The sequence below is a fragment of the Thalassophryne amazonica genome, chromosome 7 (assembly GCF_902500255.1).
Source record: "Thalassophryne amazonica chromosome 7, fThaAma1.1, whole genome shotgun sequence".
Taxonomy (NCBI): domain Eukaryota; kingdom Metazoa; phylum Chordata; class Actinopteri; order Batrachoidiformes; family Batrachoididae; genus Thalassophryne; species Thalassophryne amazonica.
Window position 1 is genome coordinate 82,707,049 of NC_047109.1, and position 22,038 is coordinate 82,729,086.

Genomic DNA, 22,038 nt, shown 5'->3' on the forward strand with positions numbered 1-22,038 from the left:
TTCCCGCAAATAAACTTAAACTCCATATATATCCTGTCAGACACCCAAAAGACAGGCTGTTCTGTCACACAGCAGAGAGCAAGTTAATAAAATGCTGTCTTCAGAGAAGTGAAGAAAAGGAAAAATATTTTGTTTGGTGGTCTCTGTTCTGGAATTAAAAACAAGAGAATGTGGAAAATAACCGAGTTTAGTTTGTATGCAGCGCACGACTGCGACTAAAAAAAAAAAAAAATCAAAATCAATTTTATTTATGTAGCGCCAAATCACAACAAACAGTTGCCCCAAGGCGCTTTATATTGTAAGGCAAAGCCATACAATAATTACGGAAAAACCCCAACGGTCAAAACGACCCCCTGTGAGCAAGCACTTGGCGACAGTGGGAAGGAAAAACTCCCTTTTAACAGGAAGAAACCTCCAGCAGAACCAGGCTCAGGGAGGGGCAGTCTTCTGCTGGGACTGGTTGGGGCTGAGGGAGAGAACCAGGAAAAAGACATGCTGTGGAGGGGAGCACAGATCAATCACTAATGATTAAATGCAGAGTGGTGCATACAGAGCAAAAAGAGAAAAACACTCAGTGCATCATGGGAACCCCCCAGCAGTCTAAGTCTGTAGCAGCATAACTAAGGGATGCTTCAGGGTCACCTGATCCAGCCCTAACTATAAGCTTTAGCAAAAAGGAAAGTTTTAAGCCTAATCTTAAAAGTAGAGAGGGTGTCTGTCTCCCTGATCTGAATTGGGAGCTGGTTCCACAGGAGAGGAGCCTGAAAGCTGAAGGCTCTGCCTCCCATTCTACTCTTACAAACCCTAGGAACTACAAGTAAGCCTGCAGTCTGAGAGCGAAGTGCTCTATTGGGGTGATATGGTACTATGAGGTCCCTAAGATAAGATGGGACCTGATTATTCAAAACCTTATAAGTAAGAAGAATAATTTTAAATTCTATTCTAGAATTAACAGGAAGCCAATGAAGAGAGGCCAACATGGGTGAGATATGCTATCTCCTTCTAGTCCCTGTCAGTACTCTAGCTGCAGCATTTTGAATTAACTGAAGGCTTTTCAGGGAACTTTTAGGACAACCTGATAATAATGAATTACAATAGTCCAGCCTAGAGGAAATAAATGCATGAATTAGTTTTTCAGCATCACTCTGAGACAAGACCTTTCTAATTTTAGAGATATTGCGCAAATGCAAAAAAGCAGTCCTACATATTTGTTTAATATGCGCATTGAATGACATATCCTGATCAAAAATGACTCCAAGATTTCTCACAGTATTACTAGAGGTCAGGGTAATGCCATCCAGAGTAAGGATCTGGTTAGACACCATGTTTCTAAGATTTGTGGGGCCAAGTACAATAACTTCAGTTTTATCTGAGTTTAAAAGCAGGAAATTAGAGGTCACCCATGTCTTTATGTCTGTAAGACAATCCTGCAGTTTAGCTAATTGGTGTGTGTTCTCTGGCTTCATGGATAGATAAAGCTGGGTATCATCTGCGTAACAATGAAAATTTAAGCAATGCTGTCTAATAATACTGCCTAAGGGAAGCATGTATAAAGTGAATAAAATTGGTCCTAGCACAGAACCTTGTGGAACTCTGTAATTAACCTTAGTCTGTGAAGAAGATTCCCCATTTACATGAACAAATTGTAATCTATTAGATAAATATGATTCAAACCACCGCAGCGCAGTGCCTTTAATACCTATGGCATGCTCTAATCTCTGTAATAAAATTTTATGGTCAACAGTATCAAAAGCAGCACTAAGGTCTAGCAGAGCAAGCACAGAGATGAGTCCACTGTCTGAGGCCATAAGAAGATCATTTGTAACCTTCACTAATGCTGTTTCTGTACTATGATGAATTCTAAACCCTGACTGAAACTCTTCAAATAGACCATTCCCCTGCAGATGATCAGTTAGCTGTTTTACAACTACCCTTTCAAGAATTTTTGAGAGAAAAGGAAGGTTGGAGATTGGCCTATAATTAGCTAAGATATCTGGGTCAAGTGATGGCTTTTTAAGTAATGGTTTAATTACTGCCACCTTAAAAGCCTGTGGTACATAGCCAACTAATAAAGATAGATTGATCATATTTAAGATCGAAGCATTAATTAATGGTAGGGCTTCCTTGAGCAGCCTGGTAGGAATGGGGTCTAATAGACATGTTGATGGTTTGGAGGAAGTAACTAATGAAAATAACTCAGACAGAACAATCGGAGAGAAAGAGTCTAACCAAATACCGGCATCACTGAAAGCAGCCAAAGAGAACGATATGTCTTTGGGATGGTTATGAGTAATTTTTTCTCTAATAGTTAAAATTTTATTAGCAAAGAAAGTCATGAAGTCATTACTAGTTAAAGTTAAAGGAATACTCGGCTCAATAGAGCTCTGACTCTTTGTCAGCCTGGCTACAGTGCTGAAAAGAAACCTGGGGTTGTTCTTATTTTCTTCAATTAGTGATGAGTAGTAAGATGTCCTAGCTTTACGGAGGGCTTTTTTATAGAGCAACAGACTCTTTTTCCAGGCTAAGTGAAGATCTTCTAAATTAGTGAGATGCCATTTCCTCTCCAACTTACGGGTTATCTGCTTTAAGTTGCGAGTTTGTGAGTTATACCATGGAGTCAGGCACTTCTGATTTAAGGCTCTCTTTTTCAGAGGAGCTACAGCATCCAAAGTTGTCCTCAATGAGGATATAAAACTATTGACGAGATAATCTATCTCACTCACAGAGTTTAGGTAGCTACTCTGCCCTGTGTTGGTATATGGCATTGGAGAACATAAAAAAGGAATCATATCCTTAAACCTAGTTACAGCGCTTTCTGAAAGACTTCTACTGTAATGAAACTTATTCCCCACTGCTGGGTAGTCCATCAGAGTAAATGTAAACGTTATTAAGAAATGATCAGACAGAAGGGAGTTTTCAGGGAATACTGTTAAGTCTTCAATTTCCATACCATAAGTCAGAACAAGATCTAAGGTATGATTAAAGTGGTGGGTGGACTCATTTACATTTTGAGCAAAGCCAATCGAGTCTAACAATAGATTAAATGCAGTGTTGAGGCTGTCATTCTCAGCATCTGTGTGGATGTTAAAATCGCCCACTATAATTATCTTATCTGAGCTAAGCACTAAGTCAGACAAAAGGTTCGAAAATTCACAGAGAAACTCACAGTAATGACCAGGTGGACGATAGATAACAACAAATAAAACTGTTTTTTGGGACTTCCAATTTGGATGGACAAGACTAAGAGACAAGCTTTAAAATGAATTAAAGCTCTGTCTGGGTTTTTGATTAATTAATAAGCTGGAGTGGAAGATTGCTGCTAATCCTCCGCCTCGGCCCGTGCTACGAGTGTTCTGGCAGTTAGTGTGACTCGGGGGTGTTGACTCATTTAAACTAACATATTCATCCTGCTGTAACCAGGTTTCTGTAAGGCAGAATAAATCAATATGTTGATCAATTATTATATCATTTACTAACAGGGACTTAGAAGAGAGAGACCTAATGTTTAATAGACCACATTTAACTGTTTTAGTCTGTGGTGCAGTTGAAGGTGCTATATTATTTTTTCTTTTTGAATTTTTATGCCTAAATAGATTTTTGCTGGTTATTGGTGGTCTGGGAGCAGGCACCGTCTCTATGGGGATGGGGTAATGAGGGGATGGCAGGGGGAGAGAAGCTGCAGAGAGGTGTGTAAGACTACAACTCTGCTTCCTGGTCCCAACCCTGGATAGTCACGGTTTGGAGGATTTAAGAAAATTGGCCAGATTTCTAGAAATGAGAGCTGCTCCATCCAAAGTGGGATGGATGCCGTCTCTCCTAACAAGACCAGGTTTTCCCCAGAAGCTTTGCCAACTACTGCACCTACAGTCAACAAATATATGAATGAAAATATAAAATTTTGTGAACATAATGGTAAATTGGATGTATTGATATACTGTCAGTTTGCGTGCAAATTTGGTGAAATTTTGTACATTTTCACCTAGTTTTACGCAAGGGTACCTCTCATCTGCACCAATTACATCTAATTATTCATGTTGCTGATCATGATTTAACTGGACGTTATAATTTTTTTTAACCATGTTTAAAACTTTGCTGATCGTTCACAATGTTCTACAATGCTATTTTTTTTTTTTACCATAGATTACAATTATTTTCAGGCCCCAAATGAACAGCCAAAGTTGTTTCTTTTATGTGTGTGTGTGTGTGTGTGTGTGTGTGTGTGTGTGTGTGTGTGTGTGTGTGTGTGTGTGTGTGTGTGTGTGTGTGTGTGTGTGTGTGTGTGTGTGTGTCAAGAACATACACAATGGGGTGTCAAAAATGGGCAAAGATCTTTCTGATGATAGTTCTAATAAGTTCCACATGTCAAACTGGAACAAGAACCTTGGCCAATGCAAACACCACAGGTTCTGGAGTACGCAAGAAGTATACTACTGTGGCAGTGGAACGGGGCCTCGAGATTTTCACTTTGTTCCTTTTAATGATAACTATTAAAGCCTTTTTTAACTCAAATAATAATCGGCATCCTTCTTCAACTATACTGAACTGAAATTAGGGTGAGAGAGGAAAAGGATGCGGAAATTACATCAAAAACAGGAACTACACAATGAAAAAAGAACTCAAATCTGACCTCAAGTCACTCCGTCAAAGACATCAGCCTGTCGACAAAGAATGAGTGTGAAAATAATGACAAACAAAAAGAATGAGGTGCATGGTTCCTTAAGCACAAATGCAGCTGAAATTCAAAACAAAGAAACAGAGACACAATGAAAATAAAAATAAGCAAAGCTTTGAGTATTCAAAAACAAAAATTTGGTGTGAATACATTTTGTGGGAGGATTTTTAGAGTGCAATGGTTGAGTTGAGATAGGAAGAAGTAATGTACAAAAGAATGGCAGAAAAAAGATGTGTAGTTAGAGGCAGCAGATAAACTACCTGAAACAGAGGGAGTCGGTCCAACAAGATAACCGAGAGGAGATGTGGAGTTACAGTCCTCTTCTGCCCAGCCCAGGTAACACACACACTTCAGCTCGTTACTGCACACCTGCAGCAACAAAACAAACGATAGTTCACCATGACGGGTCAGACTTTAAACGGGACCACGAGGACAGCAAGTCTGCATACCCCGTGCCCTGAGCAGATGGTTTTCTCGGTGGTCCCGGGACAGGTGCTGAAGTTGAACTGCTGGATGGGGAGACATTTGTGATTGAAACAGATTTGCTCTGTCCCGCACGCCGTCCCGTCCTCGACGTAACCCAGGTCCGTGTCTCCATCGATGAGCACGTGACCGCCACTGCCACATGGACAAGGCAGAGTCAGTCATAAAGAGCTTAACATGGAAATGTAGCCTATGTGTGACGAGCCAAGCCCAAGCTGTCCCTCTGATATGTTCATTCTCGTCACTCCCAAAGAAAACCGTAACATCCTCAGCTCTGCTACCTCCAGCTCTGCCTCCTGTTGTTTTGTTAGTGCCACAGTCTCTAAGCCGAACAACATAGCTGGTCTCACTACTGCCTCGTACACTTTCCCCTTCACTCTCGCAGATATTCTGTGGTCACAAATCACCAGTGGTGGGCACACCTAGCCAAAAAGTTAGCTGATTATCTGTTATCAAAGCTAACTGAAAAGTTATCTTTTATAAAGCTAAACAGATAAAAACCCAAAAATTTATCAGAAGCTACAGATAACCGATAACTTCCAGTATTGTCTCCGGTACACTTACGACTATTAACAAGCTGATTTTGAGTTTTAACACTACGATCGCTTCTGGTAGCATCAAAAATGACCACAGACCCAAACAATGAGTCAGGAGTTTTGTCTTCGTGCGTCCTGCCCACTGCTGGAGTCTCGTGTTTATTATATAGCTTCCAGCACCGACGCAGTTCCGAGGAACAGCGAAGATCAACTCTCTACTCAATAACAGCATCGCCGTGAGGCGGAGGTCTTGGAAAATAAAGCAGTGCTGACTTATGGTTTAGTGTATAAATAATATTAATACTGATAGAATAACTCCATTAATGTTAATTCTGTCATTTGTACAAAGTTAAAATATAACATACGAGGTCTGTTAGAAAAGTATCAGACCTTTTTATTTTTTTCAAAAACTATGTGGATTTGAATCACGTGCGATTACATCAGACAAGCTTGAACCCTCGTGGGCATGCGAGAGTTTTTTCACGCCTGTTGGTTATGTCATTCGCCTGTGGGCTGGCTTTGAGTGAGGAGTGGTCCACCCCTCCCGTCGGAATCTCTTTGTCTGAGAACTTCCTGAGAGACTGACGCTTTGCTTGATCAAAATTTTTTCCAAAACTGTGAGGCACATCGAAATGGACATCATTCAAGAAATTCAGCTGGTTTTCTGTGAAAATTTTAACGGCTGATGAGAGATTATGGACTGTTGCTGTCGCTTTAAGGACTGCCCACGGAGCGGGACGTCGCGACACGCCCTGAGCCGCCGCTATCTGCCTGTTTCGAGCTGAAAGCTTCCAAATTTAAGCCTCTGTTGACCCAGGATGTCGTGAGAGAACAGAGAACTTTCAGAAGAGGTCAGGATCAGCAGTTTATCCGGACATTCCACTGTTAAAGGAGATTTTGTAATGAAAGAAAGTGCGGACGGGTCCGTGCGGACGGGTCCGTGCGGACGGATCCGCGCGTCGGGACGCAGCCGGCACCGCGCCCCACCACCACCACCAGGAAAAACACCTCCGTTGGAAGTCTTAAGGACAAGTTGGAACATGTCCAGCTGTTAAACAAATTCTCAGATACTCACTCAACTGAAAGCCATCAAAAGCCGCCTGGTTTTTACAAATGGTTATCAACACGAAGGTGTTTTTCCAGTGCCGCCGCACCGCGCCGGCTGCGTCCCGACGCGTGGACCTGTCCGCACTTTCTTTCATTAATAAAATCTCCTTTAACAGTGGAATGTCCGGATAAACTGCTGATCCCGACCTCTTCTGAAAGTTCTCTGTTCTCTCACGACGTCCTGGGTCAACAGAGGCTTAAATTTGGAAGCTTTCAGCTCAAAACAGGCAGACAGCGGCGGCTCAGGGCGCGTCGCGACATCCCGCTCCATGGGCAGTCCTTAAAGCAACAGCAACAGTCCATAATCTCTCATCAGCCGTTAAAATTTTCACAGAAAACCAGCTGAATTTCTCGAATGATGTCCACTTCGATGTGCCTCACAGTTTTGGAAAAAATTTTGATCAAGCAAAGCGTCAGTCTCTCAGGACGTTCTCAGACAAAGAGATTCCGACGGGAGGGGTGGACCACTCCTCACTCAAAGCCAGCCCACAGGCGAATGATGTAACTGACAGGCGTGAAAAAACTCACGCATGCGCACGAGAGTTCAAGGTTGTCTGATGTAATCGCACGTGATTCAAATCCATATAGTTTTTGAAAAAAATAAAAAGGTACGTTAGTTTTATCACAGATGTTATGTGGAGACGCAGGTTGAGGACCGGACCAACGTCTGACCGAACCCAGCGCTAAATAACCAGAAAGCGGTTCCACAAACAAAACGGTTTTATTTCCCCTCCAGTGCTATAATTAGTGTACAACATAAATATTTGGTTTGTCTGGCGGAGTGAAGCACGGCGCGCTCTCCAGCGCCCAAAAGGATCGAAGCCTCTGCGCTTCTGGACTCAGATTCACCGCCAAACACCCCCCAGGTGGACACAACAAACTGACTCTGTGAAGGATGGAAAAAGGTGAGGTAAGTCAGAGGTACAGCAAATATCCTTCAGAGGCACACACTATCAGCAACACATTCAGGTCTGAATTTAAGCTTTATGTAAATGAGCAGCTTCTCACAACAGGTGGAGGATCATCAGTCCGTACGCCACAGCAGTGAGAAGCAAACTGCACAATTCTCATCAATGTTCAAATATACTGCGTAACAGAATGCCAAATTACTATTAACGATCAGTCAGACAATAATCACCTCTGATGTGTGCTGACAGCATGTGTCCCTCACCCGTCCTCCTTCACAGGCACGATGTGTCAAACCCTGGCGCGGTCCTCAGCGTCTCACAAACGAACGTCACAAGGTCGAGTTCCCGGCAATTCTGCTTGAACCACTCATGGCTTAAATGCAGAACGCCATCTCATGATCTGCTTCAGCTGAAAGTCTTTAAGTGTGCACGTGAGCATCATCCACAGGTGCTGCGAGTCAGTAGGCCTACACGTGAACATCCTCCACAGGTGCAGCTAATAATGCTGATGAGGGTGAAGGACTCTTCTGCCAGCACCTTCTCCACAGACAAAAACCAGTTTGCATACCACCTGGAGAGCAAAGAAAAGAAAACAACACAAAAACATCCAGCCAAATCCCCCAACACACAACAACAGACCTCGTATATCTTCTAATGTTGAATAATGCACTAATTCTGAAGTATTGTAACAAACGCAGATAGATGCCAAAGGGATTATGGGTAAAATGTGCCTCCACTAACACTGATTGGTTGACTCATTCATTCTATGTAAACCAACACATTAATGTGAGATGTGTCATGTGTTGGTGTTTACAGATAAATGTGCTTTTGTAAAATATGTCATTTTTTTATTTGTTAAAAAAAGGCATTTAAAAAAAAAAGCTAGTTGTAATTAGATAACCATCTGATATAACCGGTGTCAAAATAAATAGAACACTGCCATCTACTGGTGCCCTGATGCTCAGTACTTAAGCTGGGCTTACACTGTGCGAGAGGTGGCCCTTTTTCAGCTGATTTTTCACTTGTGCAAGAATTTTTTGGATCGCGCCGAGTTTCAGGTTAATCGCGCGTCCTGCATCGTTTAGTATACATGGAGTAACGAGCTGCGTTTAACCTCTCATGACCACCTCCCGATCGGCAATCGTATGGGGGGATGAAAATCAAACCTGTTTGATATTCTGGTCGGCCGTCGTGAGAGTATCCCGCTGCTGAAGCGCTACAAGCATCCAACCTCTCCCACTGTGCATGTGCAAACACTGATGTGGAATTGGAGAGTGCATAAACAGTGATCATCTCTTTGGGAGAGCAGCTTCTGTTCCCCCCCCAACTCACGTCTTGTATTTTTTTTGTTGTTGTTGTTGCTGATGTTTTGTTTTTTGTTGTTAAAACTTTGATGTCTCCCATCGAGAGCTTTTATAAAAATAAGAAATGTAAATAAAGTTTGAAAAAAAAAACTTGTGTTTACATTTTGCTTCTGGAAACACGAGTCCAACATGTGGTTTTTGAACGTACAATGTGAGAAGTCAAATCACATCAGAGCATCGGGCCGTATAGTGTGAGAACATAAATCATGCACTCTGGAGCCAAGTACAACGATTGAAAATATTGTACAGTGTCTGCCCAGCTTTAGGGCGAATACTGCCATGAACACTACTGACCAGGAGATGGCCGTAGAGACTTGAAAACCTGCCAAAACAAAATTCCACATAATCCGTGTCTGCTCAATTTAAGATGCGTGGAATTTAATAAACGCAAACTGAATTTCAGACATCTTATATATATTACTCTGGAACAAAGACGGCAGACAGTGTTTGACATAAGCAGGACTCTAAATAGCAAACAGGAATTGATTGCAATGATTACAATTGAAAATAATGGAGAAGCAACCTGGGCTTCTTCTGGTATTTTTACATAAAAAAAACACAGTAACAACCCAGAGAATATATTCACAAGAGTTTTAGGCACAATATACAAATAGTTTAATGCTGCTGTCTGTGTGGAGCCTGATCAGAGCATCTCAAATGCATTTCTCCTGTTGTGAATGTACTGAGATACCCATAATGCACATGGACACAGCATGTCCACACTAAAACCTTCAAAATTAGTGCTTTACTTTAAAACTAAAACATATATCTGATATTTTCACTTCATAAAACTTCAGACGTGACGTTAATTTAAATATCTTGTCTGAAATTAGTTTGGTTAAAATTTTAACCATAAGTTAAAACTGTATGCCTCTGGATGACTTGGGTGATATTGCCAGCATATCAGTATGGGGTCAAAAGAAATAAGCTTTTTCTTTTCTGTGACCAGTTCAGTTTTCCTTTACCTACAGATGATAGAGCAGTTTCTTTTAGAACCGGCTCTCCTCTGTTTACAGAGGATATAACTGCACATCTACTACAAAACATTTAACAGATAGGTACTCAACTGATTTTATATTTTTTTAAATAAATGTTTGTAACTATTAAGTTTTGTTTACCACGTCTGCAAAAATATGTTAGTGGTCTAAAAATTATCGGACCAAAACTTATCGGAAGATAATTAGTCCGATAATGGTTACCAAAGTTATCTGAAAATCTAATCTGATAATGAAAACATTATCTTCGATATTTAGCGGTTAGCAGATTAGCGGAACTGTGCCCACCACTGCAAATCACTCCTGCCACCTTTCTCCACCCGCTCCACCCTGCCTGCACTCTTCTCTTCACCTCTTTACCACACTCTCCAAATTAGCCATAAATAATGCTTAAATTAACCAGGAAGGAGTTTCACAAAGACAACCATATTTATAACACATAAAGTAGATATCAATACCTTTAAAATGGAATCAGTTTGAAGTTTTATTTACTGCCCACATGAGCTTTTCTTCTAATAAAATTTGACCACAAAATGTTTTTTCAGATTTCAGAGGTTTCTCCCACAATAACTGTTTACCACAGATATGCCAAATTTACATATTTCATAGCCAGTATACCTGGCATTAAGGAGCCAAGAAATGGAAAGGCTTCTTTGAGTGTAATGGTATGCTTCAGTGTCTCAAACATGGATGCTCGCAATAGTCAATGTAAAATTTTCCATAGTTTGAGCATACATAAACTTCACAGTTTAATGTCAGTGTCTGTTGTTTGACTATAGTCCAAGTCTGGGTGTCCATGACAACTGCCACAGAAAATGTCAGGCCTCTAAGTCCATTATTTGCTGAGATATTCTACCTTGAACATGGCTCCAGAAATGACGGCCATAGTTTTTGCCTTAAAAAATGGCAGACCTCATACACACTAAATTGGCCATATCTCAGAAACTACTTGGCCTACAGGCCTCAAACTTCAGATTTGTTGTTCTGAATAGTCTGGGAATATTTGATTAAAATTTGAAGAAAATCTGAGACAAACTGCAAGAGGCCCTCGTTGAACTGACATGGAATGACCCATATGTCTGAAAAAATTACAATCTAACTATGTGGTTTTGGGGTTTTTCTTCAGACAGACTAATTAACTAACTGATATATACAGCCCAGTCTAACGTTTTTTTTTTCATCCTCCTGTCACAAAATGATTCAAATTTTCATGACGGGGGTTTTTTTTACCTCACTATTACTAACCCTACTTCTACCCCCAACCCCAACCTTAACCATAATCTAATCCTACCCCTTCCCCTAACCCTAACCATAACCACACCGACTCCCCCCGCAGCACTTTTAATTACGTGCAGCCATCACAGAATGAATTAGAATGAATTTGTGCTTCCATGACAAAAATTCTGCACTTTTCGTGGCAATATGACGAACCAATAGATTAATCTATATTTTGTGCTGCTGAATCACGACAATCCGTGAGACTGGGTTACTATAAGGCACACAGATTTGGGCCTATGGTGTAGATTTTATAGCTATCCCTTGGCTGACGATGGGTACCTGCAGTCTAGAGAAGCGCTGTGTCGGGCGACTGTGAAGGAGGTCAGACCTCCCTGTAGCTCGCCCAACCGCGGAGCAGGTGAGATGTTGGAGCACAACAGGTAGCCACAGTGCACATCTCTGAAACACAGAGTACAGCCACAGGTGACTGTGGAGAATCACCCACAGGGCAGTGGAAGTGAAACTGCAGCACATCTCTGCAGGTTACCCTCACACAGACAACGGGCTTACTGTTTGTTGCACTGGATCCACGTGTCTTTGTCCTTCCCACAGTTGCCTTTCTCAGTCCCCTCAATGTTGAGCTTCTCATAACAGAACTTGTCAGCTGCTGTTGCCTCTGATAGAGACACCACACAATTTAATTACCAAGATTATGTCTTCATAGAGCCGAAAGTGGTCTTTGTTATTTTTAAACGTACTCTCTCCCCAAATGTATTTGCACTGTCTGTCTTTGGTTTTGCATCTTCCGTTAAAGCAGCGACCCTGTCGAGAAAAATGTGGTATCTCAAGAAAAATGTCACATAGTCATTCTTTTTTTAAACTGTAGAATACTGTCAGTTAAACATATCACCTGATCTTTTTCACACGTGTAGCCGTCCATCTTTTGCACATTTGGCGGACACTGCAAATAAACAATTCAAAAAGAAATAATTAAAACTAAAATCTAAAAAACTTTTGTGAATTTATGGTGTGATTCTGAGTCATATAAATGTTTCCACTCATTCTGTAGTGATGCATGCTCATGCACACTGTACCTCGCTGGAGTTGCCTGTGCAGTTTTCAGGGATGTCACAGTCATTGACCGCTTCTCTGCACACAACTCCCATGAACTCCATCTGCAGCAGCACAAAATACACATTAAATAAACTCTCAGTGTGTGGTAATGAAGTATCATAAACCTCAAACACAAAATCGTTCACAATGCCAATTAAATATGGGCGTCATTACTGCAAGCTTTAAGTCATAAAGAGCTGTCATTAGAATAATCTCGTCATCAGAAGTCCTCTGATAAGAGTTTTAGGGTTCATTTGTTTATGATGAAAACAAATCGGAGGGGTGATGCATCCTCATCTGAATCTTTAGGCTTCTCACATTTTCCTCGGGCTCACCACAGCAAATATGAAATGGATTTGCATGATGATTTGACACAAGTTTTATGCAGGATGCTCTTGCAGATAAAAGTGCATAACATAGATAACAGACATAGCTGGTGTTGGACTGGGAACCTTTTGTTTTGGAAGCATGTGCAGTATCCACTTGGCCACCATGCAGCCCTATACTGCACACTCATAGCAAATTTTAAATTTTTTTTAAAAATTAATTTTGTCCTTTTAAAAGTTCAACACCTTCGATTCTAAGTGCTTGGAAAAGTTTTGTTTTGGAAATTGCAAGTGTCCAACAATCCAGATTGTGAACACGACATTTGACCATTTTTTCTGGGAAGTCTCCTTTTCATGCCAGTCACCACGTTGTAAGTTGCAGGAGTCACTGCACATATTTTGAAACATTCAGGATACACCCTACGACTGATATTCAGTCCAACGCCTATTTTTTTCTGTGACAGTCTCACGAATATGGTGCACACAGCTGTCACATTTTGTCATGAACTTGTGGCCAGAGTGGTTCTAACCCCCGTGTGACTGGGCCTTAAGCGAAGAAGCTCCAGGACCCAAAAGACTTGGGCCTTTGTTCTTCTTCTTTCCATGTGAAGTATTTAAAACCCATTATTCACTTACTTTCTTTTTATTCAACTGACACAAACATAAGGGCCCGGTCCCACTGGCATTTAGGAGGATTTGCGTATGGATTGCAAACAAAATTGGCTCATATTTGCTTAACATCCGCAATATGCATGAAACATGCTTGTATGAGTCGGCCGACACCCGCACACGTCTGCAATTATCCGCAGAGGCACGTTTTTCCGTTACCAGGATTTTTGAGCTGCACAAAAGTTTGGCTGTGGATGACATCCGCCTTACATACTCCATACATACTCAATACATACTCAAACATACTCAATCTATGCGCTGTATATTCACTGTCATCTGCTGATATCCGCAACTGACAGGGATTTGCGGCTTGGCAGCCGATTGGGACAGTGTGTAAAACGAATATTTTGCGTGCCCATCATGTCCACATCACGAACTAAAGTTGTAGCGACTGCATACAGATTGGAAATGAATAAAGCGTTTTTATTACGTCTGATTTGCATCTGATTTGTGATGGATGCAAATCAGATGCGCTGTGTTCACAGCTGGACGCCGTTCTTTGTTCTACTGGCTGTCACGCGCTCTGCGCTGCATGCTGTGTATATAAAATAATTATTTCGTGGCAGATTAATCATTTTATTCTGCAAATTGGCTGTTGAAAACGGCTCTAATCACCTCCTGAATCACAGAGGAAGCTGCAGCTGGGCCACTAACAAGCTGCAGAAAGCACTTTGAGCCGTCTAAAAAGGTAATTATTTGACTTGTTTACATTGTCAAGGCTTGATAAAACAGTTGCGTGTTTTTTCCTTCTTGTCTGCAGCTGTTAAGGTAGTTATTCCTAAGTTTATAACAGATTTAACTTCTTGTTATAATCGTTCAGACGAGCTGCGCTCTGGTGCGATCCGCTGACGTCACCACTTGCCCTGTTCACTGCTTGTTTACTCCAATCAACTTGTCCAAGTCCAGCAAATGCTACAGAGGCTGTATTGTTGGTGTTTTCTTTTACGACCGCAAAGCAGATGCCGTGCACGCACTGTGACGCACAACACGTGCGCGATGCATTCATAATACACCTGTAATACTGCCCTGATAATCGCAATGCGCTGGATCCGTTTCCTCACTATATGCGTTATACAACCGTGATTGTTCATCATATATTCCCTATACATTATTATTATTTATTATTATTATTATTATTATTATTATTATTATTATTATTATTATTATTATTATTATTATTATTATTACATAATTATTATTACATAATTCATACTGGACATTTTTCATTTTTGGCCATTTTTGTTGTGGACGACAACGAATGCCCGTAATATGTGTACTCAATTCATACGCAATTAATCCTCTCCCCAGTGGGACCGGGCCTTAACCTAACATATTAAAGTCACGCAATCTGAAAAAATCTGTAATATGAAATTCTACAGCAGACTAAATAACTCTTATATAGGCCCTGAGAATGACTGGGCTGGTGCTTTTCCCCGGATAATGTAGTGTGCAGCAGATAAGTCTGTCTGCAATAAAAACATAACATGAAATCACCAGATTTCAGCACCGCTGTACGTTACTCTGCAACTGGGCACCGCAGTCTCGTTTGAGGGCAGGCACTAAAGGGGTAAAATATGATGCAATTTTTTTACATCCGGGGACAGCCTTCATCTGTCCCCATCAGGAACACTACACTTTCTTTGAGTTTTTGGACAAATTACACAGCAAACAAAGTGAAAATCCAAAGAAGAAGTGACGATGTGGTGGAAAGTGGGCATGTGTTGCGGTTTGTTTATGACCCGGTGCTCAAACATGTCAAGGTGGTAGTGCAGGCGAGAGAACGCAGCTACTCTGGCTAGGTGCATAGGCTAACACTTACCGACACCACCTCTCCCATTTGCCTTGTCTTCCCTTCTTCACTGGGAACCCCAAAAAAACCACCCGCACTTTTCGCGACTGCTTCGGTGGCTGCAGCCGAAAACAAAACTGTACCCCATTTCTCCGTTAAAAGTGTTGCTGTATTTGTGCAGGCTGTCTCCGGATGTGGCCAAATCTCGAGATATCAAGCAGGGGTCAAATGAGACTGTAAGACTGAAACCCCTGGATGATCCCGGCTAAAGCTCCCTCGTTCCCTCCCTTGTGAATGGACATAATGTGAGAACCACTACTGTTTTGGTGGAAGTGCAGTGCACCCCAGCATATGGAAAGTGCCCCTGTGGACTGATCCTCACCTGGCAGTTGTTACAGCAAAGTCCGTTGCTGCACTTGGATCCCTGGGTCAGGGTGCACTTCTTACAGCAGTTTTCTCCCTGTTTGGCACACTCCTACACGGGCACACATCGTTACATCTGTACAACTAAGCGCATACAAGCAACACTGTTTTTTTCCTGTTAGGTACCATGTAATCCATTTGAACCACCATGTCTCCCGACACACACGTCCGTAAGGCAACAAGTGTGAAGATCCTTAATTTGTCCAGTGAAACCAGTGTGATTGTACCCAACACAGCAGGGGTGTCAGGTAATTATTCGCTTTGACTTTGGATTAGCACGCTGGAATGTGTTGACTTACCGCTGGGTCCCCGCAATCACACTCTTCTCCTGGTTCCACAAAGCCATTTCCACACTCTGGAGGGTCCAGTAGCTGCAGGGAGAGAGAGAGAGAGAGAGAGAGAGAGAGAGAGAGAGAGAGAGAGAGAGAGAGAGAGAGAGAGAGAGAGAGAAAGTAGGTAATCAGCCTAGTGTGGAACTGTATGCACGCTATGTGCATGTGAATGCAACACACCTTCAGAGGTTTGTTGAACAGACAGGCTCCTCCGCCGCTGTTCAGGAAGTTATGATACTCCTCCACGTTGCAGTCAGAGAATCTCTTGGGCAGGTAGAAGCTGTTCCAACACAATCGGAGCACATTATGCATTTCTGCTACAGTACACACACACACACACACACACACACACACACACACACACACACACACACACACACACACACACACACACACACACACACACAGACTAGGTTACTCAAAAAAAAAAAATCAAGCCAAAATTTAGAAGGCCTCATTAGAGTGCATTCTTCTGCCAAGATCAAAAAAAAAAAAAAAAACAACAAAAAGTTTAAAGGACATGTCGCACCAAAATCATAACAATTTAGATTTAGGTTGTTAGTGACCATCCGATGATCCACCGAGATTACTTTGTGCACTTCCGTGACTGGTTTCAAGGTGTATGGCATTCGCAACAAACAGCTACGGAGATGTCCAAAAGCAAAGTACTCATGAGGACTCGGGTGTTTCTGACAAGTGAGGTCGCTACTAGAAGCATCCCAGCATGCACTTCAATGGAATGTAGCTGCTAATGTTAAGAACTGAGGCACAGGTTACAGTTGTAATTCCAAAGTTGACATAAGTGTGATGTCGTGTTGTGATTACTCATTTTTAAGTGACAACTGTTAATTTTGATGTAGTCACGGTAAAATCTGCAGCTCCAAGAAGGTTGATGTGCACCTGCAGCCTGTCAATAACAATCTCTGCTCCAGGATCAGTTTTGTGCAGGATTAATTATGAGTGTTGTTTTCAATAAAATGGCAGCACGATGGCTTAGTGGTTAGCAGTGTTGCTTCACAGCAAGAAGGTCATGGCTTCAATTACTGCCTGTGGCCTTTCTGTGTGGAGTTTACGTGGGTTCTCTACGGGTGCTCCAGTTTCCTCACACATCCAAAGACATGCGGGTTAGGTGGACTGGGATCTTTAAATTGTCCGTAGGTGTGCGAGTGGGTGTGAATGTGTTTGTTTGTCTGCTTGTGGCCATGTGACAGACTGGCATCCTGTCCTGGGTGTACCAGGTCTCGCGCTCTATGACTGCTGGGATAGGCTCCAGCCCCCCGCGACCCTTAATTGGACTAAGCAGTTGAAGATGAGTGTGTGTGTGTTTGTATGTGTGTGTGTGTGTGTTATCAATAAAATTAAAAAAAATACATCTGCTGCCGGAGAAAATGAGTGTCTTGTCAGCTGCACAGCGTGTCCGCACACACACACACACACACACACACACACACACACACACACACACACACACACACACACACACACACACACACACACACACACACACACAGAGCGAGCTTTGCAGCACACATACACACATTCTAGCTCTAAATTCACGGTTTCAAAGTAAAAAAAGAAAGAAAGAAATCTAGCCACAAAGGGGTAAAATGCTGAACATGCCAGACTCACAGTCATGTTATGGATTAATTTCCAAATGTAAACTCCACGCGATCAAAGAAGCGTGTGCGAGGTTGCTGGCTGCAGCTCTGCCTCTCTCAGGGCACGTAAAAAAACATCCATTAACTCCTGGAAATAATATATTCTGGCTGTTTCCAATGTAACAAATCTATCTCTGTGTTCAGGCAGTCTGTTTAAAACAATGTCAGATGTCCCCACATCCATTTCCACAGTTTCAGTAAACCAGCATCCACACAAACAGCACATCACCACACTTTAGACTCCAAAATCCGACATTGAAAATGTTAAGAGTTTCTGGGTGACGTGTGTTGTCTCCTCTCTGTAAATCCGAGCCATCACTTTCAAACAGCAGCGCAGAAACTTTGTTTTCAGATGGAGCAGGTTCGTTTCCCACTGTCTGTCAGTCACTGGGATGTTACTGTTTTGCTAATAAGTGCGTCACATACTGAAAAATGCTGAGAATTGCAGATTAAAACGCTTTATGGAAATGCACCTGCTAATGCTCAGAGTGAGAGGAATAAAGTACATCAGAGATCACTAATTATGTTGTATTAACACGTGTGCAGAGACACTTACAATCATGAGTAGTATTATGTTGTCTTACTAACTGGGACGTTAAAAAACATGAGACATGTCCTTTAAAATTGTAAATGTTCTGACTGATCCTTTATCCATATCTCTCCAAAATATAACAAAGTCTAATCCAGGTCAAGGCTAATATTTTCATTTGGTTTCCAAAAACTGTGTTTATTAATTTTTTTTCAAAGCCTATCTTGTCATACTCCTCTGTCTAGAAGCATCCCAAAATGTAACAAAATCTATCCCAGGATAGTCCCAAAGAGAAAACCTTAAAGCAGGGGTAGGCAACCTGTTCCAGAAAGAGCCATGAGGGTGCAGGTTTTCTTTGCAGCCACTGACTCCACCAGGTGATTTCACTGATTAACTGATTCCATCTGCTCAAAGTGATATTAATCAGTAAAATCACCTGGTGGAGTCAGTGGCTGCAAAGAAAACATGCACCCTCATGGCTCTTTCTGGAACAGGTTGCCTACCCCTTCCTTAAAGCAAACAGCTGCACAGACATTTGGAATGCTCTCATTTTAATAATATTAATTGCATAAATTTATAGATTTTTTTTAATTTATATTGCTATATTATTTTGACATACGAGGTCTGTTAGAAAAGTATCCAACCTTATTATTTTTTTCAAAAACCATATGGATTTGAATCATGTGTGATTGCGTCAGCCAAGCTTGAACCCTCGTGTGCATGCGTGAGTTTTTCATGCCTGTCGGTTGCTTCATTCGCCTGTGAGCAGGCTTTGAGTGAGGTGTGGTCTACCCCTCTCGTCTATTTTTTATTGCGAATAAATGTCTGAACGATTTGGATCTTTGCTGCATCAATTTTTTTCCAGAAACTGTAAGAGACCTCCAGGTGGACACTGTTCGAAAAATTAATATGGCTTTCAGGGATGATTTTATGGGGATTAAACAGATTAAGGAGTGTTACTGCCCCTTTAAGGACGGCCCACAACTGCTGAGAGCGCAGCGCATTCCCAGCGCCGATGGACAGGCTGACACCCCGCACAAACAACCAGATCATTTCCAACGTGAAAGCTTTGTTGATCCGGGACCTCGTCTGACTTTCACAAAAAGGCAGAAGATGTGGACATCAGCACTTTTTCCGGCACATTCCACCGTTACAGGAGTTTTTTTTCATGGAAAAAGAAGCCGAGGGACGCGCCACGGAGCCGTTCATTACGCAGGACAAAACCACCTCGGTGTTGGTCTCACAGGACGGCTTAAAGGTGGATTTCAGACTGATTCCGGTTGCTTTCCAGTCGTGTGAATATCCGATTGTGATTGTGCATGAGCTGGACATGCCAGAACATGTCCTGTGAGGCTTCATCACGTTTCTTTTCGCCATGCAGCTCCGCCGCAACGCGCGGAATTCCTCCGCCTTTGTTCCTCTTTCCATCACAAAAACTCCTGTAACAGTGAAATGTGCCGTTCATTTCTAAACTGGACGCTGTCTTGTTCCGGTATGTCCTCTGACTAGCACAGGAATTGTGAAAAGACATGGACATCAGCACTTTTTTGGCACATTAAGACAGATGTGCGGAGGAGTTCGGCGCGTCGTGGTGCAGTCGCTCGGCGCAAAGAAACGCCGTGATGAAGCCTCACAGGACATGCTGGGGCTTGTCCAGCTCAAGCTCAATTTCTTGGATATTCACAAGACAGAAAAGCAACCGGAATCCGTCTGAAAGCCACCTGAAAGCCGTCCTGAGAGACCAACACCGAGGAGGTTTTGTGCCGCGTCAAGAGCGGCATGAAAAAAAACTCCTGTAACGGTGGAATGTGCCGAAAAAGTGCTGATGTCCACGTCTTTTCACAGTTCCTGTGCTAGTCAGAGGACATACCGGATCAAAACAGCGTCCAGTTTAGAAATGAACGGCACATTTCACTGTTACAGGAGTTTTTGTCATGGAAAGAGGAACAAAGGCGGAGGAATTCCGCGCGTCGCGGCGGAGCTGCATGGCGAAAAGAAACGCCGTGATGAAGCCTCACAGGACATGTTCTGGCATGTCCAGCTCATGCACAATCACAATCGGATATTCACACGACTGGAAAGTAACCGGAATCCGTCTGAAATCCACCTTTAAGCCATCCTGTGAGACCAACACCGAGGTGGTTTTGTCCCGCGTAATGAACGGCTCCGTGGCTCGTCCCTTGGCTTCTTTTTCCATGAAAAAAAACTCCTGTAATGGTGGAATGTGCCGGAAAAAGTGCTGATGTCCACATCTTCTGCCTTTTTGTGAAAGTCAGACGAGGTCCCGGATCAACAAAGCTTTCACGTTGGAAATGATCTGGTTGTTTGTGCGGGGTGTCAGCCTGTCCATCGGCGCTGGGAACGCGCTGCGCTCTCAGCAGTTGTGGACCGTTCTTAAAGGGGCAGTAACACTCCTTAATCTGTTTAATCCCCATAAAATCGTCCCTGAAAGCCATATTAATTTTTCGAACGGTGTCCACCTGGAGGTCTCTTACAGTTTCTGGAAAAAAATTGATGCAGCAAAGATCCAAATCCTTCAGACATTTATTCGCAATAAAAAATAGACAAGAGGGGTGGACCACACCTCACTCAAAGCCTGCTCACAGGCGAATGAAGCAACCGACAGGCATGAAAAAACTCACACATGCGCACGAGGGTTCAAGCTTGGCTGACGCAATCACACGTGATTCAAATCCATATGGTTTTTGAAAAAAATAATAAGGTCGGATACTTTTATAACAGACCTCGTATTTAAAAATGCAGTTCAGACTCATAATCACATAATATATAAAATAATGGGTTTGTTGGAAAATAGACTTTGGCAGTATTGCAGGTTGTGTTAAATCATACATCATACATACAAGTTAGTCGTATCATACAACTTAGTCGTGGGAGCAATTTGAGGTTCTAGGACTTGCTCAAGAACACTTTGACACACTGGAGCAGTCAGGGTTTGAGCAAACCTGCTCTTGGGTTATACACAGCCCGGTCTACCACCTTATGCACGATTGCCACACAACGCATCTTTACACTAATCTGATTTGAGTTTGAGTGACTTACGGCTGTTTTAGTTCATCAGATAAATATGTTCTAATTCATGACTTGTATGTCAGGTTAAGCTCCACCCCAAACTACACTGTGAATTGGATAAACTAGAAATAGTTAGATGGCTACATAAACCATGGAATGTGTCACATTTCAATGTCGAATGTACCTCAAGTTACAGAGCCGGTTCGCCAAATGGTTGGTGACGAGACCTCTCTTCAAAAACATCTTTAACCAACATTATAACTCCAAAATGCTTCTCGCCCAAACCTTATGTATCGGAGTCAGAAACAGCTTAAACCAATCTGCAAAACCATAAAAGCTTATTTTTCAAGTTCATTGAACAAGCAATTGTGAGTTGATGTGGAAATTTTTTAAGTTGCTCAGTCTTTGCATATCACTTTAAATATATAATTTAACCTAATTTGATCCAACTAATGGCCTTTAATTAAAAAAATATATAAATGTCTGTGGAACTGGTTGCCTGAAACTTTTATATTTCTGAACTTTTTCTTTTTAACCAAGTTTAATGAAAATAACTTTTCTTTACTGAAAAAGAGAAACCTTAAGAAAATACTGTAATTGGTAACAGTCAAATGAATTAAGTTTGTCTAAACTAAATTACCAATTTGGCATATAAATATTACTTATTAAGTTGATTTGGATGAACTAATGTTATTTGACAGTTACCAGCTGAAGTACTCTTTAAAGTTGGTCCAGTAATTCTCTTTTCTCAGTGTTGGTGGAGGTAATAATTAGCAGCCGGCAGTGGAAAGAATACAACCTGATTTTTAATTTCAAAGGTGAAATTTTCATACATCACACAGAGAATCCTTTTTTACCATGGTGATGGTCAAAGTGAATACTGCAT

General features: G+C 41.9%; 1 protein-coding gene across 2 annotated transcripts in view; it reads right to left on the bottom strand.

The window, feature by feature from the left end:
* adam22 (ADAM metallopeptidase domain 22) overlaps window positions 1-22,038 on the bottom strand; it is a 250,775-nt gene that overhangs the window by 19,799 nt on the left and 208,938 nt on the right. For both annotated transcript variants that reach the window (XM_034174816.1, XM_034174815.1), the window contains 10 exons: window positions 16,116-16,215; window positions 15,903-15,974; window positions 15,563-15,655; window positions 12,378-12,458; window positions 12,194-12,244; window positions 12,042-12,105; window positions 11,854-11,959; window positions 11,623-11,742; window positions 5,122-5,290; window positions 4,933-5,041 (listed from right to left, as the gene is read on the bottom strand). In XM_034174816.1, coding sequence (XP_034030707.1) covers window positions 4,933-5,041; window positions 5,122-5,290; window positions 11,623-11,742; window positions 11,854-11,959; window positions 12,042-12,105; window positions 12,194-12,244; window positions 12,378-12,458; window positions 15,563-15,655; window positions 15,903-15,974; window positions 16,116-16,215 — 965 coding nt within the window. The remainder of the gene's footprint in view (window positions 1-4,932; window positions 5,042-5,121; window positions 5,291-11,622; window positions 11,743-11,853; window positions 11,960-12,041; window positions 12,106-12,193; window positions 12,245-12,377; window positions 12,459-15,562; window positions 15,656-15,902; window positions 15,975-16,115; window positions 16,216-22,038) is intronic.